The sequence below is a fragment of the Nicotiana tomentosiformis genome, chromosome 12 (genome assembly GCF_000390325.3).
Source record: "Nicotiana tomentosiformis chromosome 12, ASM39032v3, whole genome shotgun sequence".
NCBI classification, from domain to species: Eukaryota; Viridiplantae; Streptophyta; class Magnoliopsida; order Solanales; family Solanaceae; genus Nicotiana; species Nicotiana tomentosiformis.
Window position 1 is genome coordinate 54210796 of NC_090823.1, and position 21980 is coordinate 54232775.

Sequence of the window (21980 nt, forward strand, 5' to 3'; positions counted from 1 at the left end):
CCCCTCAGTCCATCAGGTGACCCATAATCTCTCAAATCATTTTAATTAAGTCACTTATTCTTCTTCTTGATTCACTATTTTCGAAATAGTTGGCATTTACCTGCTTTCTTAACAAATAAACAGAGGGGGAGGGCAATAATTTAACATTAATACAATGATCAAAATGAAATGATGAAAAGAGGGGGATGATTGTACTCCAGTTAATTTAAGCAGCACTTTTACCATAATGTAATACCATGACATGATTAGAAGGTGAAGTGGTTGAGGATTGTTGAGGAAGCAAAGTGAAAGTAGCGTCCAGCATTACTCCAAATATGCTCTCTTACATGCTGCAACGTCAAGAAAGGCTGTAGCTGTTGGCCTCTACATGTTATCTCTATCTAAAGTTACTATAGTGATTTCCATCATCGCCATCAATATTTGTACATGTACGAAAACATCACCCCAACAGCTTCTTGTATTAATGAATTAATTAAAATAATTGAGTTAATTGCAAGCACAACATACACACAAATGAACTCATTACTGATTGGCAGCTTATTCTCCTTTGAAAATCTATAGCGTCCGCTTTACCCATGCATTCTAGAGCTTCAAAATGGAGCCCACGCGGACCTGAGTCAATGATACAAATGACCTTGAAAGGAGCTTGTCTTGAACTTTTGACCTTTGAGCAGGTCACCTGAACAATGGGAAAAACTTTAAAATTTAACAAGTTTCCCCATGTGACAAAACCTTTAACTTTCGACCTTGAAGTCCCAAAAAAAGTTAAAGAACATCACTTGTTGTGTCCTATTTCTGCCATTTTACTTGCGGGCCTTTGTATTTGACGGGTTGGGTCGGGCCAATTCACCTTTCGGTGGGCCTTAAAATGGCCAGCCCAACCAGTCATATGCAGGCTACGGGCCCCAAGGCCGGCCCACTACTTTAAAAAATATTTTTCATACTTTTTAAATTTAAGTTCTAACCTAAAAATGCAAAAGAATAAATACTTATAAGTTAAAATGACAAAAAGCTTCTGCAAAACTTAAATAGTAACTTCTAATATTGTTCCAATATATCACAATAAATCACAAAAAGGACAATATTCCTCTCTTTAGGTACAATGAACGACAAAGAATAGAGATATCATATAGAATAATACAATATAATTATTAATTGAACAATAGAACAAAAAAATAAAATTAGGGAATACGGCCAAATATACCTCCTCTACTTTCAGATATTGTCTACATTTAACCTCCGTTATACTATCCAGCCAAATTTACCCCTACCGTTATACTGACAGGATAAATTTACCCCTACTATCAGCAAACTTTTAAAAATTACCCAGTGATCTGTTAGGTAATCCAAAATCTCCCAATTTCCTTTTCTTTAAATAACTTGTTGTTCTTCTTGCTCCACTATTTTAAGAAATTACTATTTATGTGAATGCTAAATGTAATAGACTATACAAATTATTCATGGATATTTTTAATTACCATTGCACCCACTTCTCTTCTTGTGATAATGAGTTTGGAATTGGTTTAAAATTTTATTTATTTTTCAACTGTATATACACCATAAAATTCAGTTGGTCTATTTATTGTATATTATTATGCAGCTGCTCATCATGTATATACATGTATATTTGAATATATTTTGTAATTGTCTAGTTAATATAGAGTTTGATCGACTAACTTAAAAGTGCACAATGCATAGGCATTTGATTAAATCAAAGTTGAATTCGACAATATAAAGTTTCCAAGGATCTTCAACTTCTATCACTAACTAGTTAACTTGATCGCGCGATCACATAAACTCTTTCCAAATGTAATATAATACCAAAAGTTAAAAAATAGAACAAACATTAGGAAAGACGCAGAAGCACAATTTTAAGAAATAGAACAAAATGTAAAGGAAGTTATTCCAACGCTCATTATATAAAGAGCAAAATATGTTACGTACATAAGTTCTCTCTCGATGTTGCATCCTCGATGTTGCATCCTGGACTTAAAAGTCTTAAGCATATGAGAGGTTGTGGTATGCAGAAAGACTGTTCATAAAGCTCGAATCCTGTTTGTAAAGGAGGTCCGATTTTTAATGGATTTCTCTTGGATTTGTGGGAAATAAGCCGTGGATGGTGGACATGTGTACCTAAGCGACAAACCATTTCTTTATCGTTAGTGATATTACAAATGTACTAATATATTAGTAATAAACATCAATTATGGAATGGGAAGAGAATAAAAAAATTACTCTAATAGAGAGATTGTAATGGAAAAATTAACGAAAGTGATACACACAAATTATTGACACAGAAAAAAATGATTCTGAATCCTGATTTACCTCTGCACAAGAGTCCCTTCCACTGCAAATTCATATCATAGAAGAATAAATGATATAGAAGTAGGTAAGTGATATGTCCACTTTTGCACCAACAATATGAAGTAACAGAAAGAGTACTTTTGACTCTTGAGCCGCGCGCAAAGCAATTCTGCGCTCCTTCCATTTCCAAAGCCATCTCCCATATATATATGTACTAGTTGCTTGCAGCCCGTGCAGAGCACGGGCCCAACACTACAACAAATTTCAAAATATTTTTTCAATAAGTAATCAATGCTTAATCAACACCAAGTAGGTGCTGCTACATCTTTTGAGTTACAAAAGATACAAAACGTAGCAAAATAATAGATGCAGCAATATACAGCAATTTCATATTGACGGTTCGGCAATCCATCAGTTGTTATTCTTTCAAGAATGTCTAGGCAGACAGCTACAGTGTTCCAAATGGCTTATGTTTCTTTCTCATCATCCTTCCCAGCCAGCTTCTGGTAGCACCTCTTGGGTTGGTTAGTTTGATTTGAGTCTAGCTAAGGTATTTAGCAAAGAGTACTGGGAAACTGTTAAGGTAACAAAACTTTTCTAATCATTGCACTTGATAAATTGATGGAAGTCCATCTTCGACCATCTCAAATCATTTTCCTTTTGAACTCTCAAATTACCTGCAACTGTAAATTCAAGTACAATCTAGGAATCTAGCTAGACTCAAATCAAACTAACCCTTGCAGAAGACTCATAGCAATCTAGGAATATATATGTTTAAAATCAATTATCTATGCCTCTTTTACTAAAAGGTTCTCAGTTTAATTATATAATGTATGGAGAAATGTTCTTTAGAGAAAGACAGATTGCTCAGCGTTATATTCTAGCGTAAAAATCCTTCTGTTAATGTGTAAGAATATTATTATCAGTTGGTAAGAAATTGGAGCTTTGTTCTATGTACCTTTTTGTGGAGCATTTTATTGCTAATTGGTACTTTTCCCATGACTGTTGCTTACATCAGAATACCACATTAAAAAAAATCCTATACCAGTCTAATCATAAACTATAAAGAGAATATACTGTTTTAATTGAAATAACTCACTACTATATACAACCACGACTTATCTCTTTCTATGTTTCTACGGATTAGCATGTACGAAATATAATATTATGATGCAATGAAAGAATGATATAGACTAACTTGTGCTGCAACTTCAATTGCTTTTAACTATTTGCCTAATTTAAAGCAAGTACCATAACCATGTTAGGATTACCTGGTTCGAGTGCAAGTGATGAAAGAATAAAGCATGCTAAAGCTAATATGTACCAGTAATCAGTAAAAGCATAATGATTTATGCTTACTTGATAAAGAAAAGGACAGAATCATTTAACGGAAGCAAAGGGAAATGAGAAATATTTTCCTTTCATTTTTAGCCAAGCTTCAAACTGTGTTTTACCAAGTTTAATTAATCTTAAACAACTGATAACACACAAATTTATGTTCCTTCAAAAGCAAATTAAGATTGCAGGTGACCAGTACCTAATTAATAAAATGACAATGAAGAATAGATAGCTACCAAAGATGGAAATTTTATGGAAAGTCTTCTCTATATTACTAAACATAATAAATGATTTATTGTTTGTTGCTTGATCTTCACCAAGAAATAGCACTTTGATGCAAAAATAGCAAATATGAAGCAAATTCATCTTAATTAAATTTGAACTCATTCAAAACCCACACCAGATAGCTGAGATAAAAATGGACAGTGCAAAAAAAGGCAAAGGTAACATCTATTGCATAAGGTGTAACCTCTTCTCTGCAGGTTTGCCCATACCAGACAATCATTATGCAGTGTTATCCATACAAAATCAAATGATATTGAAGGAAACCTTACATTTCCATTTAAGCTTCCGTTGTTGATTGTGGAGATGGTTCTTGAGGTGAGAAGCCTATAACAGCAGTTGTCGTTTTTATCTGTCATGTTCTGTTGGTAGGCGGAATTTCGTACAGTCTGAAATATTTCATCAGCAAAATATGAATCATTAATAAGTCCAAGTTTCAGAAGACTGTTAGAAAAGGGCAGCTTAACTATAATGCAAATATAGATCTATAGTGAATAGTTCTATGTATTGTCAATGTAACACCCATGTAAAATACCGTCGAAGGTTCTTGTTGATATACAAATGTCGATGATAAAGTAGTCTTTCTTAAGGGATAAAAACATAGTCAGATAGTTCATAATTCTGTTCACAACCAGAGAAAGAGATACACACATACATGAAAAAAGTTAGTAAGTTAGTCAGAATCCTGCTAGTAATAGATAAATAGCAAGACTAAAGATCCAAGTGACTTTTCCCATTTGATTTTGGTTTTAAAAAGGAGGGTCATGTGACTTGCTTAAGACATTATAAAGCACCTCATAAAGAAAGATCCCTAGGCAAAATATCCACATATTGTCCTTTCCTGTTGGTGCAGTGAGAATGTAGAGTATATGTAATGACATGCACCTTAATTTCAATAGGAAATTCATAATCTAACAATAGAATTTTGCAAAGATTTCACATAAACACACCATGAAATTTAGTAATTGTAACACAATAATAAAATAAATTAGCTTATCCCATATAATTCAAGTACCAATTATTGTTTCAAAAAGGATCATCCCAGCTTATTGCAAAGAGTATCTACTTCAAACTTGGCAACTGCTTGTGAAAGGGAGTATACACCTTTCTATCATTGTAGATGACACCTTAAGTCCTCAAACATTGGAGAGTACTTCACAAGTTCAGAAAAAGCAACAACACCATTATCTCCTCTCATGTTATGGTAAAAATGAAGGACCTGCAATTTGCAAGTTGAGGGAATCAGTTGGCACTTCGCACGCTGCATGTGCTATAACCAAACCCAAAAATATCTCTTTTTGGTTTTGTACGGATATTTCACCCTATTTATCTTACAGTACGCCTTTCGTTTTTCTTTTTGAATTTTCTCAAGGACTTATTTGGCCTAAGTATCAGTGTAGATCATGTCTAAATATTGACCATGTAAAACCCATATTAATTTAAAGAAAGCTTTATATTAAATTACAAGGAAAAATGTGAACAAAGTAAAAATAAAGTAGGAAGAACAGTAGAAGAAAGAGGAGAAGGAACTAAATAGACAACATCTATAAGATATTAGATCTATGCAAATCAGTGACAAATTAGAACCTTGCAAGTACAGAAAGGGGTAGAGAAATAAAAGAAAAAAATATTCATAAGCACGTAAGAAGAAGATATGAACTGGACATGATGAAAGTAAAACCAAATTGAACCTAATTTACGCCAAAAGAAATCAGAAGATGCATTTTTGTAAGGTTATTATCCTGAAACCTTACACTACTATAAAAATTGAAATACAATTAACCAAAACCATGATAATCGTTGTGAAAAATCGAAGTAACCCAAAAGGAATGTTAATAGTTTTCTTAGGAAGTAGAAAGCTCCTCCATTACCTCTTATATGAGCCGCCCACATATCACTATGAAGCAGATTCTTTGCAGCCTTCATCTATTTTCTCCTGCACTCCAGAAAACCCTATGTGCCTTTCAGTTGTTTGGTCAAATTGAATTCTTAAAATACAATTTCAAATCTTACATTAAAATCTCAAATTGTCATTAAAATAAAAATAAAAATTACTTACATGCAATAGCCAATAATAAACATAGAAAAAGAACCTTGGACTGGAGCTTGCAATTTTCCAAGAACCAAAAGGAAAAAAACAGCAAAACTAAGAATAGGGAAAATCCAGTGAAGAAGAAGAAAAAGCATGAAGAAGAAGGAAAGCAGGAAAATCAAGAGTAAAATTAGAAGTGCTTAACGCGGATGTAGGAACAATGGAAGTTAAAGATAGGTGTCCCACCAAAACATAAAGACCAACTAAGTGTAACGGAAATTGAAGAGTGAAAGGGCTAAATCAAAGACCAAAATACACAAATGCCCATAATAAACATTTGTAATTTCTATTTTACCAATGTTCGTCCCATGACAAACATTTAACTGTCATTTCTAAATAGTAGTAATATATATGTCTGTGTGTGTATGTATGAGTCTTCATATCTTTGTTATAAAGTGTTTGTTCTGCATTGACATTGAAAAACTCTTACTAATAACTATGAATACCTCTAAATAATAACGTTACGGTCTTTGATCAAATAAAAAGGATTTCTTTTTCTAAGACAGAAGGAAGATGATGTGCAGGATTCCAAGAACGTATTATTTCAAAAAGGAAAAGAACATGAAAAATCTTCACCAGCCAGTTTATTCTACCTAATAATTTACTTAAGGAAAATTCTCAAATTCCTTGACGTTTCTTGTTGTTAACACAAAGGAAACTCCATGAAGTTTCTTTGTATACTTTCAAAGAACTGAAACCCAAGTTTTCTAGCCCAAAATCTTGAAGTGGAAGCTTTTGCGGAAGTGACGAACCTTAAGGCATCTCCAGAATATTACCAGACTCTAGCAAAGACCAAAGATGACTATGACATACAATCTCCCGTTAGCTTCCAAATCCTGTTGCTTTAATTTGTTTCTAAATAGACTTTTGATCTTTCTAGTGTAAGGCAAAATTCATGATGAGACCTTTGGGCATTCTGATCAAAGCAACAACTGATTATTAATTTGATTAAATTCTGTGATTAAAGTGCATGTTAAATATTCTGTTACAGTAGCCATTCAATATGCAATTATTTAGAATGTTAATGATAGAGACTTTTGTCTTTCTAACGGTAAGGAATAGGAATTAGTGTAGTAATAAATGAAATATTTAATCTTATAACTACAACATTTATTCTTATTATTAGATTAGATAAATAAAAAAGTAGAGAAAAAAAGGCAATAAAAGGAGAAAAAGGATAAATAGAATCCTTCGCCGAGAGGTGCCAAGTCACCTTTTCTATTCCCTTCTTAGGATGTTGTAAATACTTTTGGGAATTTAGATAAGCTACCTAATTTAGACTTTTTAATTAACTATACTTTATTTACTAACAGTTGTATTACTTTAATATTTCTTTCTCTTATTTTTTCTCCAATTATTTCTTTCTTTGCTTTTGCTGGGGGTTATTTATCCTTGCCTTTCTTTCACCAACAGATTGCTTTTCCTCATATTTTGTTTAATGGAACTTTTGGGCGATTGGGTTCTGTGCTTTCTTCTCTAATTTGATGAAGAAGAAAACATGTTATGGAGACAGTTTAACCCCAAAACATTGTTCACAAAGTTTTGGTGTTTGCTGCTTAACCTGAAATGTAATACTTAACTGAAACAGAGTGTTGAGCTATTGCTTCTTTACTTTACAGAATCTAATTGGTCTTCCTCTATTTGCCTTGTACTCTTTTCCCGTCCAGGACTTAAATCTTGATTTCATGCTGTTTATCGAGTTCCCGGCTCAGAAGTATCGTCAATTTAGGACTTGACCTATAGACTAATTTATACGCCCTGCGCCCATCTATCACCAATGATCTAGTCAATTCCGTTAATAAAGATGAAAGCACTTTCTCCAACTAAAAATAGATATGAAGCTTAGATGCATTTTTCCATCATGCGTTACCAACAAAATCATTGAACAAACTTCATCTGACTGTTTTCATCAAAGAAAAAGAACTTCACTCGACTATCAGAGACTTCAAAAGCGGGCTCGAGAGTCTTTACTTTTCTTGTACGCAGGCACTGCAGAATTAGATAGAACCACGCGCAGGCTTAAAGCAACTAATTATAACCAAGTCCAAATAATAATATTAAGAAGGTCCAGTTATTGAGCTAGGATGAAAAACAGTAGGAGCTCCTAGAAATATGGGACAGAAAAACCTATCAAAAAAGAGAAATATGAGACGGAAAACACAAGTGCAACTTCTCCAGCTGAAATTAGCTGTCAAATCCATGACTAGTATCATAAATAAGCAAGTTATACGTGCTTACTTCCGTTAATTTCAACCAAAGCAACATGAAAACAATTGCATCCTCTTGCAGAACGTCGGTCTAATGCAGGATATCCTGTGCATTTCTTCTCCTTCAACGGAGTAACTAAAGATGAGGAAGAGCAACATTCATATGTTAGTCAATTTAAGAAAGGGTAAGTTTTATACAAGTGGCAGCATTAAGAGACAATATGCACCAGAGAGCAAAAAACCAAAGAAGATCTCGTTCATATGTTAGTCAAGTCAACTGAGAAAAGTTCTTCAAAATGTCAATCTATACAGCAGTTGACATATCAACAAAAGGGAAGAGGTGCAGAGATACAGCGATAATCCTGCAACAACCAAACCACTGAAAACCTTGTTAGGGGACACAGTATATGGTGCAGAACAAAATAAAATTGGAATATATTGCGCTGCACTATTTTTCCTTCTGATTACATAAATTAGCGCATGCCAACCTAAGGCTAACACTAAGAGAGCAGGTGCCAACCCCAAAGCTAATTGATTTGAAACTACAGAAGTTAATTAGAATATGTAGTGGCACCAAAACAGTGAAGGTGCATAAGAAGACAGCCACCCAAATAAAAGGGAACTCCCATAGAAAAAAACTAAAACCTTATTAATCCATGCACTCCTTGTTATGATCAGATGTTTGGCCTTCATAATACTAATCCATACTACATGTACAAAAACATTTAGCATGATGATCTATCCCGGGATATCCATTGGAGTAAAATCAGTAGAAAATTTCTAATGCCACTATTGATATTCGAACAGGAAAATGACCTCTGCATTAGTAGTTCCAACTGATTCACACCAAACATATCGGCAAAAATATACATGTTGATTTATTCCTAATTATAGAGTCAGGTTTGCCTTCATGGAATCGCTGGTTTCTGTCGTTCCAATATACTTGTCACTAAATACTAACCAGGAGAGGAATGTCACTTAATTGGGTAATTAACAAGATTCGACTAACGACAAGTCAACATCTTTTTCCTTGAATTGATTTGTCATTAATTGGGTAATTAACTAGATTCGAGGTTAATGGAAAATCACTTCGAGGAAAAACATGCTAACTTGTCAGTTACCCACTTTATGACACTGATTAGCACAAATCCAATGAAATGATTCACTAGACTTCCACAAAAGATTTATCAAGAATAGCAACTCTTCACTTCACAAACAAAGAAAATTAGATATTCCCCAGATGTCTCAGACTATAAGTGCTTAGTGCAAGAACATCTTCCTCCCTTGACTTAATTTGCATGACTTGCTTGAAATAATAGTACAGGAAAAAGAATCTTAAATAGTTGACATGCTAGAGCGATCATAGAAACTTCACATCACTGCTTTAAGTTCAATAATTTAAATGAATTTAAAAATGGGATAGTACACAAGAAACCTCTCAACTTGTTCCGAAATTCCAACTATACACCTAAACATTGTGAGCGTGCTTTTATCCCATTAGACTTTTTTTAAAGTGAAATGAATACCCTCTTTATGAGAACTAGATTTTGTGTTAAGCGGTGAGATACATGCACATGTGCGCTGTATTTAACCACTCGATTTTCTTCCACTTTTTTCCCTTTTTCTGGATTCTTTCTCTATTATTCTATCTTCCTCCACCATCCCCCACCCTAAAAAAATCACTCCACCTGTCACGATTTACTAATATATTCACAATTTACTACTATCTCCCATGGTGAAGCGACTCCAGATCCTCCATGATCACTAATTGGCTTATTCATTTCAGTGGGATTTTAAAAAAAATGCATTTTCCTACAGAAATCACTTGGTAACAAATATCGCAACTAGATTTTGATCAAACACGGTGTCAGTCACCCACACTTGCACAATTTTTGTGTTAACCGCTCCAAAACACCTGTCACCAGTGTTTTTAAAGGCATGGGTGCAAGACGAGGTGTTTTACCTGTCATCGGGCGAGGGCATAAGCCCCGAGGCGCTAAGTATAAGCCCCATGGAACTTTAATTTTTAATATTTTTTAAATAATATAATTGGAAATAGTTTTTAAAAAAGGTAAATTACATAGAAATTATAAAAAAATCAAAAATTATTATAAAACAAGTGGGAGACGTATATAAAACTGCTTTTTTAATACAAGCATTTCACTGCATTAATAAGAAACCAACCAATGCCTACTACAAGCAACATACTGTTTCTCACGTTGGACTCATAATACTTCAAAAATATGAAAATACAGCAAGAAATGAGAAGAAAGAGTAAAAGATTAGTATTCCTAGCATTGGATCTAAACTATTTTTATTTTATCATAAATCAGTCATCAAAATAGAGTACTTTCGATTCCTATGTCAGGAAAACAGACTATCCACTCCATCTCATACAAATTTAATCTCAATGGTCTTGTGTTTCTTTGGCTCAGGAGGAAGCAACTTCTCAACCGGATTCTCATCTTGTGAAACAACAAAAGTTGCATCAGTATTCACTTTTGTAGTTTGAAAAGATTCACCTTGGTAGAAGAAGACAAAGTGAACAAATAAAAAAGTTACGGCTAAGCATAAAAAAGCTTTTGATAATTTTTCTTTTACTTTTGAGTACTTAACAGCAAGAAATGTAAGTATTTAGGCTTAAATTAAGGACTTATCAGGACAATTTCGTTTCAATTTGGGTTAGTCTTTTGGGCTTACGCCCAAGACAAAAACGCGCCTTACGCCTAGGCAAACGCCCAAAACAGCGGGTCAAACGATTCTCCGGGGCGTTTTGCTACGCGCCGCCATGGGGCTCGCCCCAATTTCGCCTTTTAAAACACTGGTCACCACTCTATCTAAGAAATCTCCCTTAATTTTGCAGCAAAGATTGGATCTCAGGTAAATGGTTCGAAGTGGTGAGACCCCGAACACCAGAGCTCCCTTGGTCCTCTTGAACTTCCGTATCCACTGGGTTGGTGTTATTGGGGATCGTGTTTATGAGGGAAATGGGGTTGTGAGTGTGTTTCTTTCGAGGGTTTTCTTGAGAGAAAGTGAGTGTCATGAAAAATGGGTCTGTATGTGTTTGATATATACTCTGTGATCCAACAATGGCTTTGCCGTTGGAAGAACGAAGGTACGGAGCTGTTTTTGGGTGAGAGAGAAAAAGAGTGGTTATGGTAAGTTTTTCAAAGGACCAGCTGAGAAGATCTTGGTACTGTCTGGGTGTCGAGTGAGCAATTGAAGGAGATGGTCTAAGGGGAAATGCTCTGTGAATCTGGAGGAAGAAGCTGAAACGAGTCTCTATTTTGGCAAATCCGGGTAGAAAGGTGGTGTTATATGGTGTTTGTTTATATGAAGGATAAAAAAGCTCAACATGCATAATCTGTTGACATCAAACCCCTGGGGTACGGCCCTTCCCCAGATCCTGTATGAATGCGGGATGCTTTGTGCACAGAGCTGTCCATGCTTTTAAGAAAGTAAATACTATCAAATGTGTGGCATCTCAAGAGGGTACTAATTCCACTTTGAACAAGTATTGGGGGTTAATAGATCCCCGCAAAATTTTAGGTGTTTAGTTGGACACTTGCTACTAGTGGAGAGGGGTATTTATGTGTTATCTCTTTAAATGGTTTTTTTTTTTTTTTTTTTTTTTTAAGAAAGGATAATGAACCAAAATATTTGATAAAAGGGAGCTTTATGAATTATTAATTTACTTGTAAAACCATGTTAAATATTTCAGGATAGGCCAAATTGGAAAGTGTATCATGTATCATATTCATATTCCTCCTCCTTCTCCTTCTCCTTCTTCTCCTCCTTCTCCTCCTCCTTCTTTTTTTTTTTTTTTTTCAGAAAGGATAATGAACCAAAATATTTGATAAAAGGGAGCTTTATGAATTATTAATTTACTTCTAAAACCATGTTAAATATTTCAGGATAGGCCAAATTGGAAAGTGTATCATACTTGTATCTTCTTCTTCTTATTCATAGGCCAAATTGTTATTGTTATTGTTATTGTTATTATTATTGTTATTTTGTGATAAGTAAGGAATGTATCATATGAAATGGAGGGATGAGTAATATCTTATTAGAATCAATCACCAGCCTTACAAAAGAGCTCCAGCAAGATCAGCACTTCTTCACTTCCCAAGCGAACGGAATAAGATATACATCATATGTTTCACACCGACTAGCATTTTTGATAAAATGGAAGCTTTTACCATGTTTGGCACAGGACAATGACCAGCTGAGGTGAAGAAGGAGATTCTAGTCCAGTCCCCCATAGACTAGCACCGAGACCATATTTCGCCCTTTGTCAAAACTTTCAGCATCCCATACCCCGAGTCCCCGACAGCACCCTCGCCAATTAGTATTGATAAAGAAGTGTACAAAGAAAAAAATTTAGATGACCTCAACATAAGTACAGCTGGAAAGATAAACAGAGTCTCCAATCCCGTTAAGACTGTCAGGTCAATATCATGAAACAGATCTGCTGGTCTAGACCATAAAGAAGAATGAATGGCTACTCTATTGTTCACATTTTCTACCAAAAGATCTTTGCACATTTAACAATTATTCTCTACCAGAATATACCATATAATAGCATACAGCTCCTGGCTTACTGGCTAGAACATTACCATCCTTTGTGTCGTAATCATTTAAGACTCACTAACTGAAAATATTGAAGCACAAAAGAATCTTTATAAAACTAAAATAATCCTGCCATAGCACTCTGCAGAGTAGACATCGATATGAAAACTACGGATCTGGTTGCTGTTTGCGCAAATAATGCACCAAGTTGGATTCATGGATTTCGAAGGTCTTCTTGGGTGTAATGTAATATCTTGGTTTTGAGCCTATTGTGGCAAAGACCCAAAAAATGTGTCGCTTTCCTCCCGACTGCAATTATACCCCTTCCTCTGTGAACAGTGACCAATTTAAAAATACTTTTTCAACTTCAGTTGTCTTTTCATAGCCAAGGGCATAATCGCAATACAAGATTAGTTCCATTGTAAATCATGCCTAGTCCCAAAAAACTAACTAGGCCAGAATAACCCGGCAATAGCAAAATTCGTGGATAATCCTATTTAAGAATAAACCGTTCTAGATATGAGTACCAGCTTAAAGGGGACTAAAGGCACCTTATTTGAGCTCCCTGAGAAGACTTTCAGAACATACATTAATTCAATGGTGTTACGTGCCAAACTAATTGCAGCAAACTAATTTACCTTCCTGGCAAAATAAACTCTCTTTGGTGTGAATTATACCTTGTCATGAGATACCTTGTGGCTCCCATGTTCCCCCCACCCCTCCGCTGCCCCCCAGCCCCCCCACCCCCAAAACAAAAGAAAAAAAAAACCTCCTCCATATAAAAAAAAGGAAAAAAACACATGAAGTATCACAATATGTCCAAAAATATTGTAATTATTAAAAAAAAAATAGATCTAAGCTAGGAAACATAACACTTTGATTGCCTGAAAATAAACAAATGCAAAAGCAAAGCTAGGAGACTAGAAAGCAAAAGCAGCTACTGAATGGTGCAACCACTTGCAAGAGTGTCAAGAGAGAAGCTTTTACCCACATTTAGGTGATTGCAGTCAAGCATGGCTAGTTAGGGAAGAGGGGAAGATTGAAATGCAGTTATCTTGCCTAAAAGATTATCTTCAACTATATCTATCACAAAGCTCAGAAAGTTAGACACTAAGTTAGTACCTCACTTTAGAAGCATGTTATCAAATACATATGTCACAACTATCAGATATATTCTACAAAATGGATTTCTCTCTTTCCAAGCTCATTACCTGTGTGGTTTCCCAGCTGAATGAGAGTTTTATCAAAATATAGGAGCATAAGCTTTTCCATCAATTAACTGAACGAGACCGGGGGACGATGACCATAAAATGGGTACACCAATTATTCCGTAACAACCATCATTAAGCATGAGGAAGCTTCTTCTTTTATAAGTTATTAACTATTTTCCTCCAGATGAGACAAATTACAGTCTTTGGAGAAGAAGGCTAAGTCTGCAAAGGTGATTCTCGATAAGATCATCAAACCAAGAAGATGTAAGGTTCCTACAAGGAAATCTTTTATAGTACAGTTGGAAGCTAACAAAGCAGGGACTATCTGAAGTATGCTTTGGTGAAAGACTTAGTGTAAGTCTAAGATAGGCTCTCATACATCATGCATTTCTAGAAAGTCATTCATATTTGTTTCATCAAATGATTCAACGTTTTTTTCTCATAGGCAAATGATTCACCAATTGTTGTATACATAGTAATTAAAATTTCCAACTACTACGAAAAGTTCTTTAAGCTCTATGCAAGTTAATACAAGAGAAGATCTCTTTTTGATAACGACTACAAAGGATCTTACTAAGGAAGCGGAACTAAACACCCGCAAAACATGAAAACTAGAGAGGAGATCTTGCAGCTAAAGTACTTCAAATGTACATAGTCATAGTCTATGTTGCTCGGACTCTCCAAAAATGTCATCAAGTGCATTTATGGAGGATCCGACATGAATGCAACAATATTTTGGATAGTCCGTTCGACATAGGTCATAGCTAACCATTTGGCACACAAATTAATACTCCAGAACACACCATATCCTAAAGGTGACTTCCTTTATTTCTTTTAAGTAAATGCAGGTGTATTGAAGGTAAGCACTGATTGACTTCTTTAAAACTTATATTTTGACTAGTTCATTTATATAAAAAAAAATTTACACTTCCTTAATCAATAAAAAGTACTCCTCATATGTCATTCTCATTCGTATATCAACAATAACATTTCACAATAACTAACATAGCAAAGGCAGAAGAAGAAGGAGCAAAAATCCAGCTCGAAAACTAACACCACTTGATATTTAATTATCCATGTTAATGGGCAAAAAGGAAAGTAAGCAGAAAAATAAAACCTAATCAAACATTAAAATCATTAAACGGTAAACTCAACTCATGAAAAGCCTTTCCGCAGCTTGAGTAGCGCATTGTACATTTTTCTTCTGGAACCAACAGCATTAATCCCCATATCCTTGAGATCCTCCAGAGTCAACATGGGCAATACCTCATCATCAACCTCGTGTATCTCGAAAACGGGTGCGTATCTCCCCAACCCCAAACCAATCAACCACTCCCTTACTCCAATGCTGCTCTTATCCCCTGAATTTACTCCTTCATTATTGAGGTCATCGTGATGGTCTCTGCTTTCGGACACTCTAGTCCTAATCCCCCTCCGATCCCAATACTGAAGGCCCATGTGTTCCATAGAGTTTACAGGGCTATGCTCTTTTACTGGGCTTTCCGAGCCCGGTGACGGCTCGAATTCCCGAAACTCTTCGTTATCATTGTTGTCTTCCCTGAAAAAGTTTGCTTCTTCGTGAATGAGCGTATCGAACTTAGATGAATGCCAATTTGTCCTCACTCTCTTCGTGGGTTTCCTCGATTTCGACTTCCGATTTCCCAAATTAAAGTTGTAATTGTTGTTGTTCTCGACGATGGTGTTGTTGTCGTCATAATTATCGCCGCCGGCGCCGCCGTTAACGAGGTTAGTTAAAGGGCGGGTCTTTGAGGTTTTAGCAGCGAGGGTAGGATCCTTATGGAAACGCCAGGTTTTGGGGCCTCGTCGGAAGTGAGTGTCGGAAGGTGAGTTTCCGATCTCGCCTAATCGAACACTTGGTCGGCGCTGCCGTTTCGGAGCCAAACTGAGGCCTAAGTTGTTGCTATTGACGTTGTTGGTTGGAGGGTTATCGGATGGGGGAGGTGGTGGAGCTATAGATGTTGTATTGGAGGTGGTGGTTGTCGCGGTGGCGGAAGGGATGGCAGCGGCGGTGATGGGGGCGTCGGGCTGCTGTAGCTCGGCCATGGAAGCAAAGTGGAAAGTGAAGAGGAGTGTGAGAGAGCGTGAGATAAGGCAAGTGAAAAGACAGGAATCAGGTGGATTGCAGCGATCCTTCGACACGTCGCGGGACAGGCTAAAGTGGCAAGCCGGACCTAGGGTTGGACATGAGCCGACTAGTTTGGGCTTTACTTTGATCCATTTGGATTTAGCTCAGCCTCGATTCTGTTACTTTGATCCAATTGGATTTAGCTCAGCCTCGATTCTGTTACTTTGATCCAATTGGATTTAGCTCAGGCTTGATTCTGTTATTATTGAACACAGTCAAACATGAATTACGAGCACATTTCTCTAGTCTGTACGAGAAAATCAAACAAGCAACTATTTATAATTGTCACTGATAATAATTTTAAGAGATTTGTTTTAACAACTTCCAGTTGAGGCTTGGCTAGATCTTGTTGAAATATTTGGAAATCGAATTGTAGAGTGATGTAGTGATCAAAAATTGCATACGTCAAAGCCTAGACATACGGTTCCAAGACCTACAGCGAAAAATAATTTGGCGCCTCCCCCAAACGACCCACGACAAACCCAAGCCTACGACCCTACCTACAGCCTAACTTGCTCCAAGTCGAGTCAAGGCATACGCCCTAGAGGGGTGCGCCACACACACGGGCCATCCTACGCGTTCCTGCATCACATGGGCCATGCCTCCGCCTAGACAGTCTTGCCACGATCCACTCTGACTCCCTTTATCGAGTCTAATGGGATACGACACACGTCTAATAACTTCTACAGAAATTTTCACGAAAATCAAGAGAGATAATATCAACCCCAACAGTCAATTCAACTCAACGAACTAAGTCAATTTTCCTAGGACTTATGTGAATATATATTGGGTCATATATTGTGTTTACATCTTCCGTGTGGGTGAGGCTGGGCACAGGAATAAGTCGGCTCGACTTGGAGTTATTTTATGCCAAGTTTTTCCTAGAAAGTATCGTATGGTCCATGCAATTGAAATGTAAGCATGGCTCTAAGTAATAATATACATTCCTTGATAAGACTGCGTTCGGTCTGTAGGGGAATGGGTGAACCTGTAGAAAGGTTGTCGCTGGAAGGTCTATAACGTACAAGCGTAAGAGCTGTGTAGAAACCTCAACCCTATTAAAGGAGTGGGACCTTATGAGTGGAGTAGTCATAGTTAGGCTTTAAATATTGTTGGTTCTTTGAGTTCGGAGTTAGTATATTCTACTACATATGCTCGACCGGTAATAAACGCTAGGCTAATCGTAATGTAAATAATAATGGAGCTACAAATAATGAAATGGCATGTAATAATGTAAAGTTTGAAAGTAGTAATTGAACTAACGGGCTTGTATATATGTATGCCTTCCCGACTTGTAACGACCCCGCTGGTCGTTTTGAGAATTTAAGTTCCGTCAGGCGGCATAAGGCGTTGAGCAGCTTCGTATTATGTGTATTGACTTGTGTGTGGGGTTGAATTCAATTACTAGATGATTCGGAGTGATTTGGGACACTTAGTCCCTAAAACGGAAGCTTAAGCATTAGGATTTTGACAGTAGTCGGAACTGTGTGAAGACGACTCCGGAATGGAGTTCTGTCGGTTTCGTTAGCTCCGTTGGATGATTTTAGACTTAGGAGCGTGTCCGAACCGTGAATCTGAGGTCTGTAGCTGATTTAGGCTTGAAATAACGAAAGTCAAATTTTTGGAGATTTGGACCAGAAGTGGATTTTTTGTTATCGGGGTCGGAATGCGATTCCGAGAGTTGGAACAGTTCCGTTATGTTATTTGGGACTTGCCTGCAAAATTTAACGTCATTCCGGGTTGGTTTGATAGGTTTCGGCAAAAGTTTTCGAAGTTGGAAGTTTTGAAAGTTCTTAAGTTTGATTCATGGTGCGATTCATATTTTCGGCGTTGTTCGATGTGATTTGAGACCCCAAGCGAGTTCGTGTTAGGTTATGAAACTTGTTTGCGTGTTTAGACGGGGTCCCGGGGGCCTCGGGTGTGTTTCAGATGGGCTACGGGCTAATTTCTTCTATTTTTGGACTGCTGGTTTCTGCCATCTGGTTTCCTTAATCGCGTTCACGTCACTTCTTCCGCGTTAGCGTAGTGCAATTTGGGGGAGAATGAATATTATTCTTCGCGATCGCGAAGGTCTGCTTTCCCATTCTTCACGTTCGCATCCCCTCCATCGCGTTCACATAGTAGAGACCCGACCTTGAGCACTGGTACTCGTTACTCTTCGCGTTCACATGACCTTGTTCGCGATCGCCGAAGTCTGTCTACTCCTTCTGCGCGATCGCATCTTCTGCTTCGTGATCATGAAGTGTGGCTTTGGGCAGCAGATAATTCCTTCACTACGCGATCGCATAAGCCCTTCCGCGACCGCGTAGCACATTTTGGACATTAGCCATTTTCCTTCTACGCGATCGCATCATTTCTTCTGCGATCGTGATGTGCAAATACCTGGGCAGGCAGAATATATTCTCAAATCGAGGGTTAGCCCATTTTTATCATATCTTGACTTATAGAGCTCGGTTTTGAGTGATTCCTTGTGGGTTTTTCAAGCAAATCGATTGGGTAAGTGTTCTTTACCTAGAATTTAATATATTCCATAATTTTATCTTTATTTTTATCATTTAATTTGTGTTTTGAGTTGAAGAAAATGGTGGTGTTTGAAGAAAACTTTCAAAATAAAAAACCATGAATTGAGGGACGAAATGGTATCGGAATTTGATGATTTTAGTATGGTTAAACTCATATCGGAATGGGTGTTTGGGTTTTGTAAAATTTGTCGGGTTCCGAGGTGAGGGCCTGGGGGTTGACTTTTGGACTGATTTTTAGATTTTGATAAAGATTGAAACTTTATGATCCGAAATAGTCTCTTATGAGTTTTATTTGTGCTTCGAAGTTATTTTGATTAGATTTGAGCCGTCTAGATGTCATTTCACCCGAGAAGTTCATTTTTGAGTATCGGTCTGTTTTCTTTGAGGTAAGTATCTTGCCTAACCTTGTATGGGAAATTTTCCCTTAGGATTTGAGTCTTCTATGTTGACTGTAGTCTGTGTACGCGAGGTGACGAGTGCGTCCTCGGACTTATTTATGGAAAGTTGGCCTTTTAGGGTTCTTAGGTCCTTATATTCACTGAGTATGAAGTTGTTCTTGATATGATTAAGTTCTTATTTACTAGTTTCACCTCTACATGCTTTAATTAGAATTAATTGCTTTTAGGATTGACTCTTACGGCCTATTTGACTCTTATCTCTTCTATTGTCATGCTATCTTTTCATAACTGCTTATTTTTATTTGGAATTATTATCATCTCATCCTATAATTTATTCAGTCTTAATTGAGGTTATGATTATCTTTTCGCTGCTTATCCTTAATTGAATTTTTGAGTATCCTTCGAAATTTCTCAACCTTAAAAGAAGTTTTATTTGGAATTATTTGACTCGTGTTAGATTCCCTGTTGTTGAAATGTATATTGTGGGATCGTTGCTACATATTAGTTTTCCCTTGTTGAGTTGTTCTCTGTACGCCTAGCATTCTTTACTGTGGTTATTCATGGTGAATTGGTTCTACCGTTTCTTTGTGATTTAAAGTTCTTGGTGTTGATTTACTTGTCGTACTTTGTATTATTGTCATTGTTGATGTTGTACTTGTTGTGATAAAGCACGAGGTTTCTGTCGTGCGGTTGTTATTATTGTGATGCACGAGGTTTCTGTCGTGCAGTTGTTGTTATGGGGTTGCACGAGATTTCTGCCGTGCTATTGTTACTATTGATATTTACACATGCGGCATGACAAGGCGGGTATATATATATATATATATATATATATATATATATATATATATATATATATATATATATATATATATATATATATATATATATATATATATATAAATGGTTGTAGTTGCTGAGTTATTACTTGTCCTTGCTGTATTTGTAATTCCGGATTTAGGTTGTGTTCCATTCACTTTTCTGTGTCATTTTTATGGTATTCCGCTGATACTTGTTGTTTCCTTTCTTATTGTCATTACTGTATTGTGAGCCATATTGCATAGTCTTTATATATATATATATCATATTTCTGCTGTTCATATACTTATATTTGTTCAGTTTATTAGACCAGTGGGTGTCTTGCCTGTTCCTCATCACTACTCCACCGAGGTTAGTCTTGATACTTACTGGGCACCACTGTGGTGTGCTCATTCTACACTTCTGCACATTTTTGTGCAGACCCAGGTACTTGTTCGTTAGCTAGCTATGTAGACTGTTGCTGTGGAGACTCAAGGTAAACCCGATGCTGCGTTCGCAGGCTTTGGAGTCACCTTCAAGTTTTTATTTTATATTGTTTATTCCTATTTCTGGACAGTTGTATTTAGAGGTTTCCTAGCAAACACTCTGTAGAGCTTATGACTTGTCATACCGGGTTTTGAGAATTGTAAATTTTAAGAGATTTCTATTTCAAATTATTGGATGTTATTTAAATAATGTTGTTGTTTCAATTAATGTTAGGCTTACCTAGTTCCTAAGAATAGGTGCCATCACGATACCCAAACGGAGGGGAAATTGGGTTGTGACAAATTGGTATCAGAGCTTTAGGTTCATAGGTGCTACGAGTTATAAGTGAATTTAGTAGAGTCTTGCAGATCGGTACGGAGACATCAGTACTTATCTTTGAGAGGCTACGGAACTATTAGGACAGTCTCACTTCTTTCATTCCTATCGTGCGAGTTCATTGATCTCGAAGTTTGAACTTTTATTATTCCATTCTCTCACAGATGGTGAGGACACGAGCTACAGTTCCTGATGACATTACCCCCGGAGCAGATGTCGCTAGGGGCAGAGGCAGAGGCCGACGAGGAGCACGTGCCGCAACTAGGGCACCTACCAGAGCAGCAGTTGAGGAGCCGCCAGTAGTTCCAGTTGAGGGGCAGGCACCGGAGGCGCTTGCTGTTAACCCCAGACTTCAGGAGACCTTAGCACAGTTCTTGAGCATGTTTGGTACATTGGCTCAAGCGCGGTTGATTCCGGTTGCACCAGCTACTTCACAGATCGGGGGAGGAATCCAGACTCCCGCCACCCACACCCCAGAGCAGCGAGTTCATGTTGGTCAGGTTCCAGGTGTCATGGCGACATAGACTATGGTTCCAGTCCAGCCCGTGGTTAGGGCAGCAACATCTGAGGAAGGGTAGCTTAGACTTGCAAGGTTCAAGAAATATAACCCTCCTACATTCAGTGGTTTGGCTTCAGAGAGTGCACAGGGTTTTCTGGAGGAGTATCACCGCATTCTCCGTACTATGGGTATTGTAGAGACGAGTAGGGTTGCTTTTACTACGTTCCAGCTCAGGGGAGCGGCTTATCAGTGGTGGCGGGCATATGAGTTGGGTAGCCTATCCGAGTTAGCTTCACTTACGTGGGTTCATGTCATGACCTAAACCGATAGGCCGTGACGGGCACCCGGTACCTTACTCAATCGAGTACCAACGTAACGTATCTTTCTTATTACATCATCATGGGTAAGTGGTCCAGAAGGGGAGTCATGAAATAACTAGAGTAAACATGAGGGAATGCCCGACATAGAACAACCCAACCTGATATACTGACTTATACATATGACGTACGGGCCTATAAGGCCAAAATAATCACTCATACACTGAACATAGGCCGTCAAGGCCATACAATCTTTCATATACATGACATATGTCTACAAGCCTCTAAGAGTACATAAACGTCATAAGTCCGGGACAGGGCCCCGGCATACCAATCAATACATGCATAATCATACTGACCAATAGCAACTCCGGAGCAAATGGAGCGCTCCAACATCTTCCGCTGAGCTGATAGCCTCCTTGGAGGACTCTCGACCTATATACCGGGACCTGCGGGCAAGGAACACATCGTCCCC

General features: G+C 37.2%; 1 protein-coding gene across 5 annotated transcripts; it reads right to left on the minus strand.

The window, feature by feature from the left end:
- Positions 1–1737: 1737 nt before the first annotated feature.
- Positions 1738–16352, minus strand: LOC104097659 (uncharacterized). 5 transcript variants are annotated; one of them, XM_070191539.1, is made up of 6 exons: positions 15159–16352; positions 8255–8359; positions 5796–5877; positions 4940–5143; positions 2326–4313; positions 1789–2133 (listed from the first exon to the last, which is right to left on the minus strand). In XM_070191539.1, the coding sequence occupies exon 1, from the start codon at positions 16065–16067 to the stop codon at positions 15159–15161; it is 909 nt and encodes a 302-aa protein (XP_070047640.1). In that variant the 5' UTR covers positions 16068–16352; the 3' UTR covers positions 1789–2133; positions 2326–4313; positions 4940–5143; positions 5796–5877; positions 8255–8359. The 5 variants fall into 5 exon arrangements, 3 of the variants coding, with proteins under 3 accessions (XP_070047640.1, XP_070047639.1, XP_070047641.1); XM_070191538.1 differs by having other exon boundaries at positions 8255–8585; XR_011412577.1 differs by lacking the exons at positions 8255–8359; positions 15159–16352 and adding an exon at positions 5984–6727 and having other exon boundaries at positions 1738–2133; positions 5796–5860.
- Between the last annotated feature and the right edge of the window lie 5628 nt (positions 16353–21980).